We start from the raw sequence: 14,868 nt of genomic DNA, 5'->3' as shown, positions 1-14,868 counted from the left end.
GAGGGTGATCTAGATGTTCAGGCAATACAATGCCAACAAAATAGTCTAGAAAAGTCTATCAGTATGCATTGCTAGCCATTCAGTCAGGTTTGGCATAGGTCACTTTGCAGTTCAAATGGGAACCAAGATTCTTAGTATTTTAAGTTCATAATGAACTTGTCATTTAACAAGTTTGGTCTCAATGTGGAGTAAAACTTAAAACTGTTAGGAACTCACAGAAATGTAGGCTGGACTTTTATAATAACAGCATTATTTGTCCCAAACACACACACACACACACACACACACACACACACACACACACACACACACACACAGTGATTCTTAGTGAAATATAATAAAGCTGATTGCAGAAATGTGTGTGTTTCTCATTGGCCTCCTTGCTCTTACCTTGCAGAATTAGTAGACCTAAGAATAATCACCAGCCTTAAACCTTCCAGAGCTGTATTTTGGCAAGATTTTTGAAAAATGCTAACTAGCTGTGTTTCTCCTACTGATTGGTAGGTGATCTCAAATCATACATCTGCATAATGACTGTAATTTGTGTGCTTTATTATTGAAGTTTAGGTCAAATGACTTCAGGCTTTCAAAGTGCATAGCACGTTATATGTAGTAATTTCACTCCTTTTTGGAAGCTGGGAGGATGGATTAATGTATACGTTCTCCCACCTCCTGGGATTATTAAAAACCTCTGTGATTTGCTTTCTTTGTTTCCATGAAGCAGACCATTGTGTGTTCCTCTGGGGTTTCTTAGGTGGCCTGGAAAGGCTGAACTCGTATAACAACCTGTATTTTAGCTTGCTTTGTAGCAACATATCCCATTTAGAAAGTGAACTGAAACTATTTTGGTAATGCCTTAGACCAACAGTAAGGAATTGTTTTATGTTCACAACAAATAAAAATTAGAAAATGGGTAAGGTAGCAATTGAGAGATTAGGAAAATTGCCCCAGCAAATAATAGTTTAATGTAGCTTTCTAATATTAGAATTACATCAAGTATTGGTCTTTTTAAAAAGCATGTTGAAAGTCATAATCATGGTGCCCCTGGCCCTCCGCCTGCTACATGTATTTATCATCGACTGTTTATTCTTTGAAAGTCAAGGGTTTGCTCTTCGCAAACTTAACTTTTCATTTTAGCAGATAATACACCAATTTTTACATATTCGATTCCCATGTGTCTTCTTATTAATACCTGTCCTTAGTGTAGTACATTTGTCCCAGTTCATGAGTTAGTACTGATGCATTTCTATCGACTCCAGACCTACACTTCCTCCACACATTTGTAGTGTCCTGTGCCTTTTAATATGCTGGCTATTGTACCTCCTTCAGCAAAATCAGTTGTAATCACTCTAGAAAGAAACTATATACTCTAATCATCGACCCCCCTTTCCTCACCCCTAGATCCCTTTTTAAATAACTGCTAATGTATTTTCTGTTTCTAGATTTGCTGCTGTTAGACATTCCTTACAAATGGATTTTGCATGGACTGTTTGACAGGCTCCCTTTACTTGGCAATGTGTGAGCCTCAATGAGGTTGTAACATGTATCTGAATTTTGCTTGTTCCTATGATTGGATAATATTCTATTATACAGATAGACTGTATTTTGTTGATGATAATTAATAATTAATAATAATTCTGCTGATGATAATTAAGTTATTAACAGTGGTGCTGCTTTGAATAGCCACATAACAATTTGTGACTTTTCTTACATGTTTCCTAGTGTCAGTCCCACCTGGCACATTATATTGTGTTGTATCATGTTTCCTTAGCACTCAAGGGTTTGGTATTTTTGTTTCATTCCTCCCGTCTCCTTTTTGTTTTTGCTGCCATAGATGGGATTCATAGCTCAAGGGTGGTCTATACTGGCTATACATCCAGGCCAAGACTTTGCTTTATTGCTTAAAAATAACAAGCTTAACAGCCCCCCCCCAAATCTATTGAGTCTAATCATGATGTCTTCAATCATCCATCCCTTGTGCTTTGCTTGGATCCATCCTCACTATGTTTAATTAACTCCCCTCTCATTAATCCCTTTGTCCCTAATAGTCTTCATTGCAAAACCTAGATATCATTAAAACATCTAGATAATGTAAGGAACTGGGTCTGTCGTAGTTCCCGTAACATGATGATCTTCATGTCTGTTCATTTCTCTGCAAATCACATAATTTTGTTCTTTGTAGCTGAAGATAAATTCCATAGTGTGTGTACACCATATTGTCTCCTTAATTTATCTGTAGAGACAATAAATGGACAAGACAATATGGTGTACACACACTATGGAGTTTATCTTGACTTTGCTTATAGTGCCTCTTAAATGATTGCACTTGATTGCCATCTTCATGGTCACATATACACACTACTCAACTACTGGGTATGGTTTTTCCTCCACATTCCTACCTCATGTCAAAATAACTCCTTTGCCACCTAGTACAAGTTCTCAGAAATGTGACGATATCTAGCTCATTGGCTGATTGGATTTTTTTGGTACACACCTGTAATCTTCGTACTTGAGAGACAGAAACAGGAGGATCAGAAGTTCAAGGTCATCTTTGGTGACACAGTTAGAGGCCAGCTTGAGCTGTGTAAGACCCTTTCAACACCTGGATCAGCAATAAAACACACACACACACACACACACACACACACACACACGTATATATATATATATATATATTTTTTTTTTCCCCAAAGAACTCTTTATATCTCATGGGAAATGGTCAATGTTTCTTTGAGAAACCGGTGCAAACTCATTGCCTCTTAACATTTACACATAAAATCTATTCAATTTGTTTTTTTCAATGCATTTCTTACCCTTAGCATTCAGCTTATATCTCCTTTTCCAAGTGTGTTTGAGCAGGCACTTTGCCTATGAATAGAGAATGTGTACTTTCCCAATCACAAGGTGTGAGCCAACAGTTTCTCCTCCATTTAAGAATCTAAATACTGGGGCTGGAGAGATGGCTTATCAGTTAAGAGAACCGACTGTTCTTCCAGAGGATTCTGGTTCAGTTCCCAGCACCCACATAACAACTTACAACTGCTGCAACTCCTGTGCCAGGGGTTCTGACATGTGCAGCCAAAGCACCCCTGCACATAAAACGAAATAAAGAGCTACTATTTACAACATGTTCCCTGGGAAGCAGAGTTAAGAGCATCTGAGAATCAACTGAACATTCTATGCACACATTTGTGCTTCAGAGCCAGTTTTTGGTAAGAGGAGTAGATGACAGATAAGCAAGAGAAAAATCATACTTCCACAGACTGTTCACCTCAATTTGCTGTTACTCTGTTACAGAATGGAAGAGATTGCTAATATGCAAATGCCTTTTTTTAAAAAAAAAAACATTGATTTCAACTGCCTTAAAAAAAGAACTAATAAACACTCGACAAGATTTTATAGTAATTTCTTATGATTGTCTTTGGCTTTGAAAACTAAGGCATTAATATATTAAGACCAAAAAAGAAATTACATAGAGCTGGTATGATTAAAAAAGTTTGGCTCTTTCGAGTGATTTTTTTTTTTTTTTAATAACGCAGAGTTAAGCTTTAAAAGCATGGTTCATTGAATCTCAATTCAAGCCTCCTAGGACAGGGCTGGCCCACAATAGAAAAAAAAAGTAATCAAGGGCCATGTACAAAAAAGCAACTTAATTTAGTTGCTTCCTTAGAAAATCAGAAAGTATTCAGCTCACCTGCCTTTTAAATGAAGAACAAAGAATTCTGAACAAGTACTACAAATAAAAAAATCAGCCCTTCTGTTTCATAATATACGCAGCTAAATAAGTGGGGTGTGGTAAGAAAAGAACAATAGGCAGAGTGAAGAAGGCAGGGTAAAAAGCAGACAGCACATGGTAAAGCAATGTATGTACATATGGATATGTATCTGGAATTGTGGAAGGAGGAGATTGAATTAGGGAAATCGCATGTAGGACAAATGACAGTTGGACATCCTAGCTCCTAGTTGTTTGGAAACTACTTGAATCCAGAAGCCTGTCTGTCTTTTTTTTTTTTTTTTTTTTTTTTTTTTTGTGTGTGTGTGTGTGTGTGTGTGGTGGTGTTGATTGATGCAGATTCTAGTTTTGGGAATATGTATTCAGTAATGATTCTTTTAAAAAATATTAGATTTGCTGGGTGGTGGTGGTGCACGCCTTTAATCCCAGCACTTGGGAGGCAGAGGCAGGAGGATTTCTGAGTTCAAGGCCAGCCTGGTCTACAGAGTGAGTTCCAGGACAGCCAGGACTACACAGAGAAACCCTGTCTTGAAAAACCAAAAAAAAAAAAAAAAATTAGATTTATTTCCATTTATGTGTATAGGTTTTTCGACTGCACGTATGAATGTGTATCACGTGCATGCTTAGTATGTACAGGGGTCAGAAGAAGGTGTCAGGTATCTTGGAATTGGCGCTATACAGGCAAGTGAGAGTCACCATGTGGGTGCTGGGAACCGAACCTTGGCCCTCTGCAGGAATAGTCAGTGCTCATAACCACTCAGCCATCTCTCCAGCTTCAGTGATGATTCTTTATGCAAGATGTATATGAGAAGCGCATGAGACTCTAGTATATATTGCTTGTATCTAGTACTGACGGTTCTCTTTCCCAAATCAGCTCATTTGCCGCTGTGCTCTCATAGCCTAAAGGACTTAGGACATCTTTCTTAAACGAGAAATGTGTATGATGATCAGGTTTTAAAAGGAGAACACAGCAAACATGTGAGCAGAAAACCATTCATATGTGCTCTGCCTTTCAGATAAGACATTTTGCTGATTAAAGTATAATTTTAGTCAGAGTTTTTCTTTTTTGTTTTGTTTTACAGTTTCATCTCTTTGGTGTAGGGGGATTCATACACATGCTAGGTACATATTCTACCAGTGAGCCACATGCATGATCATAAAATATTCAAGTTGAGGAGATCAAACAATAAGGGGAAAGGATACAGTGGGGCATAATGAGAAGAACAAACTGGATACATTTGAACTTGTGTCAGGTAATGAGTTTGCATATGACCATTCTCAAAGAAACTGATTGCCTCAGAGTTATGAAGAGTTCTTTACAAAGGAAATGCAGATATCTGTTTTGCTGCTACATTGGGGAAGGGGAGTTGAGATGGGTCTCATATAGCTCAAGCTGGTCTCTGACTCATTGTGTCACCAAGGATGATGCTCTTCCAGAGGACCCAGTGTTCAATTCCCAATACCCACATGGAGGCTCACAAATATCTGTAACTGGAGTTCTATTAGTTCTATCTAATGCTTTTTTTTGGGGGGCGGGGAGTGTGCTTCTGCAAGCACCTGGCCCACATGATACATAGGCATGTATGCAGGCAAACCACTCACACACATTAAAAATTTTTTTTAAAGTACTCAATTTTATAAGATACATAAGCATCTGAAAGATGGCTCAATGAATAAAGATGGTACCAAGACATATGCATAGATACACACACACACATGCCCACCCCAAGACACTAAATAAATAAGGGTAAAACTTCTTTTTAAAAGAGCCTTGTTGACAGAGGTTCTGTTTAGTCAACAAAATGATGGACTGGGTATTAGGACTATCTTGTACCTCACTGGTACAAATTGGCATAATTATGCTCTAATTGTATTTTGAGAGAAAAGTTTTATTTTAACAGGAAGGGTGATATGTAGGAGGAGCTACGGTGGGAGGAGTAAGGAGAGGAAGAGGAGAAGGAGAGGAGGAGAGAGACAAAGAGAGAGGGGAGGAGGACATGGAGGCGGATGTTCACATGTCTCTGACAAAGATAGTTGATATATCTAGGTTGGGTATTGGGTTACACTTCTGATTGATATTGAGCATTACCAAACTTATAAAGGCCCTTGATTAACATTAAAAAAATTGTATAAAAGCAAAAAGGAAAGGGGGCCATGGGATAGGGATTTTCTAGGGAGGGGAAATGGGGAAAGGGGATGGCATCTGAAATGTAAATAAAATACCCAATTAAAAAAAAAAAAAAGAGCCTCGTTGCTCTAGTGAGTTCTCCGAGATTCCTACTGGAACATAGCTATAATTCAAATGCACAAGACTGTGGCCCTTTTCCTCCTCCTTCTTCTCAGCAGCATTAACTGTTCATGTCCCCTAATATACAGTAGCCTCAGTATATTTTGGGGCTTAAATTACAAGTATGTCATAGATTATACATTTCTTAGAGCTTTTGACCAAAACAGTACATTAAATTTTAAGGTGTGCTTTTTATAAATGGAGACAGAGTGTTGCGCAGAAGACTATATAGCCTAAAGAATTAGTTAGTACTCTAAGAATGAGATCTCTCAGAGGAAGGTGACTTTGGCAATCAACACATTCTCCATGTTTCTCCCTTGTTACCTTCCTTTACACTAGGAAGGCCTTTCTCACCAGTGAGCCAAGTCTTCCTGGAAAGATCTAACATGAAGGTACACGAATTGACTTTCTTAGGCATTGACCAAACAAATGTGCTCTCCACTGTTCAAGTATAAGCAGGCCCTCGGAAGGTCCTACTGAAGGTCTGGGTGGATGTGAGGAGGGTGGAGTGCATGGGGGTTTATGCTTTTCTTTGTAAACATTCAGCAAGGTTACTGGTAAAGCTTGAAGGGTGTGTTGTGTCCTCGGTGTGAAAAGTTCTGTAGGCAAGTTTGAATTTTTTTTTTTTTTTTTTTGGTTTTTCAAGACAGGGTTTCTCTGTGTAGTTCTGGCTGTCCTGGAACTCACTCTGTAGACCAGGCTGGCCTCGAACTCAGAAATCCGCCTGCCTCTGACTCCCAAGTGCTGGGATTAAAGGCATGCGCCACCACCGCCCAGCTAAGTTTGAATTTCTTAATGTCTAGTATCCTTTTCATTAGAGAAGAGGGTTCCTTCCCAATTTCTCACTATGCTCTACCTTCAAGATGTGTGTGTGTGTGTGTATGTGTGTGTGTAAATTTCCATACACATACTGATTGCTGATTTGCTTTGGTATGTTTTCATAGCACTTAGTAATTCAATAGATTATCCATTTTACTTGTGTGAACCTGCTAAGATTGGATAGACAACTGGACATGAAGGTGCCTTCAGTCCCAACATTTCGGAGGCAAAGATAGGCAAATGAGTTTGAGGCTAGCATGATTACTTCCAGGTCATCCAGAACCATGCAATTACCCTGTCTTAAAAAGTAGACAGGATTGATATGACAGTTTTTCCAGACTCCTGAGATTTTATTTTGCCTTGAAGATTTGATACATACCCAACGCAATCTTTGTGAGGGCTTGAGAATCAACTAGACCAGGCTGGCTTTGAACTCACAGAGATCTGCCTGCCCCTGCCTTGTGAGTATTGGGATGATAAAAGTATAACACTTGGGGGCCTTTATACTGTTTTATGTGTTTAGACTAATAGAAGAGCCTTCAAGCTTAAGAGCAGCATACAGCTGGCTATCTATGTTAATTATGTGTTCTGATACCAACAACCTTTAATGAGGGGGGTTTGTTTTGGTTTTAAGGACGGGGTTTCCATTAAACTGAACCTTAGCAACTATTGCTTTTCTTTTACTAAAGGGATCTGAGATAGTCTATAACCTCAGCTCTAAGCTCTATTTCACAATCTTTAAATCGTTTTTTCCACTCATAGTAGAATTATCTTTTATCAAGGCGTCCAGAAATCACTAAAGAAACAATAGTTTCTGGATGGAGATTTGAAGATTGTCCTTTAATGCTGAATACTTTTTTTTTTTTAAAGTAGTAACAGGCTCCACAACTTTTCATTGCAAATAGTGATCAGGAATATCTCTATCTCTTCATCTCTCCATTTCTGTATCTATCTCAATCTGTGTGTGTATGTATGTATGCATGTATGTATGTATGTATGCATGCATCCTAGGTGTGTAATTATTATCTATGCATAAGTAATTTAGTGTTAATCAACTGATATGCCAACACATTTTTATGTTCAGCTCTCCTGCCCAACCCCAACACTTTTTGTGTCTTGTGTTAGGAAAAAAACTTGTTTTCATGAACATGCACAAAAGCCAAGCAGTAGAAAGTTACACTTGTCAATCCATGGCCCTTGGTTTGTTCAACACATCATTGTGAAGTTCCCAGTCTCCAGGGGACCCATTCCTGAGATTTCATTTTGAAATCAAGCCTTCCCCCTGTTATCCTCACCCACTCCAGTAGTTGGGACAATAGGTACACACTTCAGGATCAGGCCCAGATTCCTGAGATCTTGATTTCTTTTTGGATCCTTCTTGGTTTTATGTAAGTACATTAGTAGAGCATTGGAAACAAATCTTGGTGAAGGTGTTTACAGTTTATAACAAACCTGTAAATATTGAAATGACTCAAGTACATCAAGCACATCAAGTACCTGATGTAGCATAATTTTGAGCTTCACTGCACCTGTTTGGTCCTTGTGAGGGAGGGATGAAGCTTTGGTTTCTTCAAAGCATAGTTTTCATTCTGTGTCCGAGGAAGAACAAAGAGGAGAAGCCATAGAAGAACCTTTCCAAACCCTTACCTAAACGATGGACAGCTTGTAGTTCCAAGAACATTGATACTTTTTGGGTTAGGTTCCTATGGAATGAGCCATCTAACACTTTTCTTAACTGTGGGCTGTATCATTATATAAAGACCACATTTATTGGAACCCATTGGTCTATGAGAATATGAAGAGTACATGACAATACCAGACACATTAGGTGATTATAGACTGATAACTTGCCTAGAAAGTGGCAATACAAAATCTTTGACATTGGAGAATAGCCTATGATCACTTCTTCAAGATTTAGCATAGATTCAGATTTTGCAGTATGAATAGTTTGCCTCTGTGCTGACAACCCCTTGAAATTAAACTACTTTAATTTCAAATTTGAATTTTGAAACTCTTTGCTTTTCCTCAGTAGAACTGGTGCATATACATTTATATGTTACTTTCTTACACTACAACGTGGACCTAAATATTTACTTAATTTATGATTGTTATCACAGATATTATAAATATTTCTCTTTCTCTTGAAATACAAACTCCCATTCTTAAAAAAATCTTATTTGTATGACTTACATACATGGTGTATCATACAGAATCATAAGGAATTCATGAAAAAGGTTTATGTTGCTACCAAATGGTACTGTTCTTCCTGCCTCGCACCAACTTTCCTGTGGTTAAGGCATCATCTGGATTACAAAGCTCTTCTGGATTTTTTTTCTGGGGGGTGGCTTTCTTAGTTATTTTATTTTAATTTAGTTGATAAGTAGAGTAAATATATTTGATATTGAAAGTAAAAATTTTAATACAGTACACCACAATTTCCATTTTTAATGCCAATTTTAACTATACAAGTTCATTAAGTTGTATAGAGGTTAGGTTTGGTTAACTTTGTGTGTTTTATTTATTTTCAAGCTTTTTAAATAATAAAATTTTAGTTAAAAAGACAAAACAAACTAAAACAAGGTATCAACCCATGAGACCTTTACCTTTTGCCATGTAACCTTTTAAATATGTGCAATGTTTGAACATCCCTGGCTTAAATGAAATAGAATATGCATCTGAGATCAAGCCCTTCCCTCTTGAACCTGATGGCTATTGGTGATAAAGATTGTCTTTTTACTTTCCAGGTGACCATTTGAAGATCTGTCCCCAGGATTATACGTGTTGTTCTCAAGAGATGGAAGAGAAGTACAGTCTGCAAAGTAAAGATGATTTCAAAAACGTGGTCAGTGAACAGTGCAATCATTTGCAAGCCATCTTTGCATCCCGTTACAAGAAGTTTGATGGTAAGTGATCTAAGTTACATGGAAGAACTGACAGCTATTTTGTACGATCAGTTCTCAAGTTATCTTCTGTTCCTCAGAACTTCAATTTTCTCACAAGATGTGGAGCTGTGGTTGAAGTAGGCTTCTAGGGGCAAGTTAGCTAAACAGTTGCACTGGCATCTGTATCCTAGGCATTATGGAAATATGGTCAAAGAGAGTTAAAAATAGATGGGGTTAATTTAAACGCTTTCCTTTTCTTTCTTTGGATGAATGCTTCATAGTGTTGACGCAAGTCACTGAAAAAAAAAAAAAAGACTTCCTAATAAAAAGCAGGCATCTCAAAACTGTTTAAGTCCCTCACCCAATAGAGAGATTCTACAGATGCTGGACTTCATTCTAAATTTCAAAATGGATTGTCAACTAGAATTCTTAGAATCCACCTAACCAACAGGATTGGTGCTCAGCTTTTGAGCATCTGTGCAGCCCATAATCTGGAAATGGCTACTAGTCTTCTGTCTTCACTAAGCTTGGTTCCCTCTCTGGGATCATTATTAGCTGAGGTCTGGTGTAGTCTTTTCCTGGAAAACCACAGCAGAACTCTAAACCATCTCACATGTATACTTCATTTAATAGACAGGAAGTCGGCAGATGAGAGGCTCTTCAAACCCTACCTCAGTCCACACTACAAGATAACAGATGCAAAACTCTACTATGTGGTCCCAAACACCCCAGGATTCCTTTCTGTGATGTTGCTCACTTATGATCGTTGTGAAGTGGGCTTGATTTTAATCAGAACAATTTGCTTTGTGCCTGTTTTAAAGGCCATTCTAATTACATAGTACCTTTGAAGCAGGCTTTTCTTGACATTATGCGTGGTAAAATAGTACACGGCAAATTTTCTAGATGTGAAATGTCTTTGAGTTTCCCTGCAAAGGGCTGTTACCATGGTGAGAAGTTAGACTAAATTAGATTTGATATAGCTGATAAGACAGTCCCCAACTATAGAACAGGTTGTATTTCAGGCATTTATTTTGAGAGTTATTATTTGAAACTTTTTTTGTAACCAGTTGAATAAGTATTAGTAAGCTGTCCAGGCTAGAACTATGACACATTTAATTTGTAATGTAGTTGAACTTAAATACTGCCTGGATATTATAGTTTGTGCAACTGATCCTATTCATTGTTTCAAGGACACTGTGTGCAATATATATTTGGTCTTGTTTTTGCATGCTGAGGCTGGGGAAGGAACCCAGGACACCGCTACACATGGCCTCAACCACTGACCCCCACCTCCAGTCTTTATGGTCTTAATTCTGTCTCCTTTACCTGGACGAGTGAGAATAAATACATGTGTCTTTATATCCTCTTGATTAACCCGACCCTGCCATATTTAGCTCTTTTGTTTTATAGCACACACTAATACTTTGTGAAGATAGGTATTATTGGCAATGGTAGATCCTACCTGTCTGTCTCTAGGTCACTGTTAGTTTTACTATTGAAAGCAATGACTCATTCATACTCTCAGTACCTGTCCCTTCTGAGTCCATCTAATTTTTTATTTTTTGAGAGGGAGACCTGTGGTATGTGATTTGGCTTTAGCTCTCTCAGTGCTATACCTAGCACTAGGTCTAATGGTCTGATGGAAGCCACTGGGCTAAGGGAATATGAGGAATAGGTGTGCACTACCATGCCAAGAAACAGTGAATGTCTCCTGATTCTGGCATATTTGAGAGATGAGTGCTTTAAAAATGACCACACAGGACTTTCATACCCAGATTACAATGGAAACTTAAGTCCTGCTCCTGTTGACAGCATGATGCAGTGGAAGTAAATTTGTTTCCAAGCCACAAGCCCATCTTAAGTTAGCTCGTTTCTTTTTGCTTTTTTAGATGGAGTATTTCTGGGGGTTAATAGAAAGCATTTAATATAGGCTTCCGTTTGAGGGTTGAGAGAAAGAGAAAGGTGTTAATCAAAAAGGAAGACTCATTCAAGAGCATAGGTTTGGGCTTCTCAAAGAGAAACTTCTAGAGTATAACACATACCCAACTCTGGGTGCAGATTTGTTACAAATGTCTTTCTCTGGGGTAGAGCTCACAGTTACTGCCTTTAGGTCTGCTAGTTTAGCTGTTCTTCCCCTCCCTCCCCATGGTTTTACAGTCATATACTACATGGCATGATCACAAGGTAAAAGCTTTCTTTTAACAGTTCTCTTTATCAGTAAGTATTAACATATGCTTGTTTTTTTAAAATACAGAAATGATTGCTCTTCACATTCAATAAATACATTAAAATGGTACCTTTATCAGTTCCAAAGCATACTCAAAAATGATTATAAAAAGCTCCTGTGTATGTCTTCTGACTCTAATTTAAAATGTGGCAAAGACAATAAAGTTAATGAGTGCCAATTAAAATTTGGTCTGGAGATCAGAACAGAGCTAGAATACTGTACACATTTTCTTTAAGTTTTCTGATACAATTTTCCATAAGAAAACATCAGTTGTCTGGATTAGCAATCCTTTATTGGTTGCTGCATCCGTTGTTTGGCTGATAGATATATTTTTAAAAGATCCAGGATGTTGAGTAATGCACTTTAGAGTTATTTTAATTCTCAGAAGTCCAAAGGTGGTTGTTTTGATCAAAGAATTGTTCAAACTATGGTTAAAAAAAAGGACAAACCTTCTGTCTTTGATGTACATGGAAAAATGGCAATTGGGCAAAGAAACAAGATGGCAGCTGGGGAACCAAGAAGGATGGTAATGTTACCCACAACCCCCATGTGGAAATATATAGTGAGGAAACAGCAAAAGGACATAAGGCAAATAGCAAAAACAAACAAGCAAACAAACAAAACCAAACAAAGCATAGCAATAGGTCCATTAACTTCCAAAGAATATCTGGCTGTGTCTGGCCCAAAATGCAGACTCACAGAGATAATTTTGAGCCCTGGCAACTTTATGTGTTCTTAAAATGTACGCATATGCATGAAGCTAGAAATGGCCTCAGTTGACTCAGATTTTGTTCATTCTGACTCCATTGCAAGTGAGTGGTGTAGTACCTGCTCTAGCAATTATGGACTCATCAAATGTGAAGAACAAATCCTTTTGCTCATTCATTTGTCTCTAAGGATTTACGGGGAGGGGGGTGGAGGGAGGGGAGTTGGTTGTTTTTGTTTGGTGGTTTTTATTTATTTATTTTTTGCTTCCATACTTTCCATTTTCTATTGTTTTGTGTGTCTCAAGTAAATACAAAGTTTATAAGTTGATTTGAATATTCTAAGTTGTGCGTGTATGTTTTCAGATCTAGGTAGAAAACACCTCATTTGGCAATAACTCCATGTAGTACTTTCAACCAGTTTCTTGGGTTTATTTTAAAATATTAAACTTTTATTATTAATAATAATAACAGCAATAATAAATATTTTTTTTGTGTGTACACATGGTGTGTTCATTGCCCAGGATGTGTTGATGTCAGGCATCAACTTTTAGAAGTCAGTTCTCTGTTTATACTGTAGGTTTTAGGCATCAGACTCAGCTTATAACTACTGATCCCATGTCACTGGGCCTCCTATGCTTTTAATATGTGCCTCTGAGTGTTAGGACTGAATTCTGTATTTTTCTGTCTTACAGGATTTTTTTTTTTTTTTTTTGTCAACTCTTTATCTTAAATTGGTCCTAGAGCGAGAGCATTAGAGTGACAGGACTAGCTGCTCCCCCTCTTGGCCAGTCTTGGGAATTTTTTCATAATAAAACTACTAATTAGCTGAAGCTGTTGTCTCATGAATATGCTAATCAGTCAGTGAAGTGGGTATTGGGAAGAATTACTTGGCAAGGGGAATAGAAATAGAAGTGGGGCATAATCAGTGTTTGGGGACTACAACATAAAGACCCATCCCCAAAGGTCTGGCATTTTATGAGACTCATTGTTTTTTAAAAGAAACACGGATTATTAAGTTGATCAAAGCTGCTGTGTTAAATATGTTTCTGGATTACATAATAAAATGATATAATAACCACGAAGAAACACTACTGCTAAACAGCTCCTTGAATCAAATTATTTGCTAGATACTTTGCACATTAAATCTTAAGGAACTAGATGTCACCTGATACTAATCTATTGGGAAAACTCTTAATTTGTCATTTTAGGAGAAAATTAAGCCACTTTGATTGGGAGGCAGAACACAACGAATTGTCAGCCTGATTCTGCAGTAGAACCCTCTGTGACCAGGGGCAATTAACTGGGTCTCAGTTTTCCCATCCATAAAATGAGGGGGTTGATCAAGATGCTCCCTCAAAACCCTTTCAAATTCTAAAAATTCTGTGAATCTTTTAAATATGGGACTATACCAGCTGCTTTAGTGAAAGGTCTTATAAGATGTTAATTAGCCATCTGTATGGTACCCTCTATTTCTTAACCCTCAACTACTTTTCCCAGGTCTTTCTTTGAAAACCCTCCCATGAGCCTGCAGCTTGTTAACTTGAATAATAGTAGAAATTTTTTAAATTAGCTTAAAATGCACATAAAAGACATAATTGTCCATCCCATCTCTCAGCCTGGGCTGTGTAAGCTAGCGTGACTATCATTCACAGCCCCCCACTTTCATTGTGCTTATCTCACACAGGCATGACATGAAGCACTCTTCAGACTCAGATAAAGCTGTGTTTTAATCACTGTAGTTCATTCATAACAGCCATTATTTCATTAAGCCAATAAGGAAAACCAGCGTGGAGACTCAGTGGGTTGAAGGCATTTGAAGTCATAGGCCTCTGAAAGTAATGACCTCGGTGGAAGTGAGCTGTCCATTCACCTTTCAGTGACAGATATATTTAATTGAGTTTCATGGCCATTAGTGAAGTGAAATTTCTAGAATTTTCCTAGTCCTGATCTTAACTGTATTTTAACCTTCATGAATTTGGTATCAGGCTGAAGAGTTGGTTGCTTACTCATAATTAATAAAGACCTTCTTTTTAAGTTTGGAATAAAATCCCTAAAACCCATATTTTGAATATTTTAGAAATGCATATAGTAATATGAACACAGACAGTTTATTTTGTGTGCTTTTGTTTTTTGGAGAAAATCTCTCATTGTGTAAATCAACATGTTCTTGAAGTCACAGATCCACCTGTGATTAATGAAGCCCATGACCACTA

General features: G+C 37.7%; 1 protein-coding gene across 1 annotated transcript in view; it reads left to right on the top strand.

Moving 5' to 3' along the window:
* The window catches only part of Gpc4 (glypican 4), a 109,998-nt gene that overhangs the window by 61,648 nt on the left and 33,482 nt on the right, over positions 1-14,868 (top strand). Inside the window, exon 2 of the mRNA XM_034485559.1 lies at positions 9,584-9,742. Coding sequence (XP_034341450.1) covers positions 9,584-9,742 — 159 coding nt within the window. The remainder of the gene's footprint in view (positions 1-9,583; positions 9,743-14,868) is intronic.

The sequence above is a fragment of the Arvicanthis niloticus genome, chromosome X (genome assembly GCF_011762505.2).
Source record: "Arvicanthis niloticus isolate mArvNil1 chromosome X, mArvNil1.pat.X, whole genome shotgun sequence".
Classification (NCBI taxonomy): domain Eukaryota; kingdom Metazoa; phylum Chordata; class Mammalia; order Rodentia; family Muridae; genus Arvicanthis; species Arvicanthis niloticus.
This window is presented reverse-complemented; position numbering and strand designations above follow the sequence as displayed.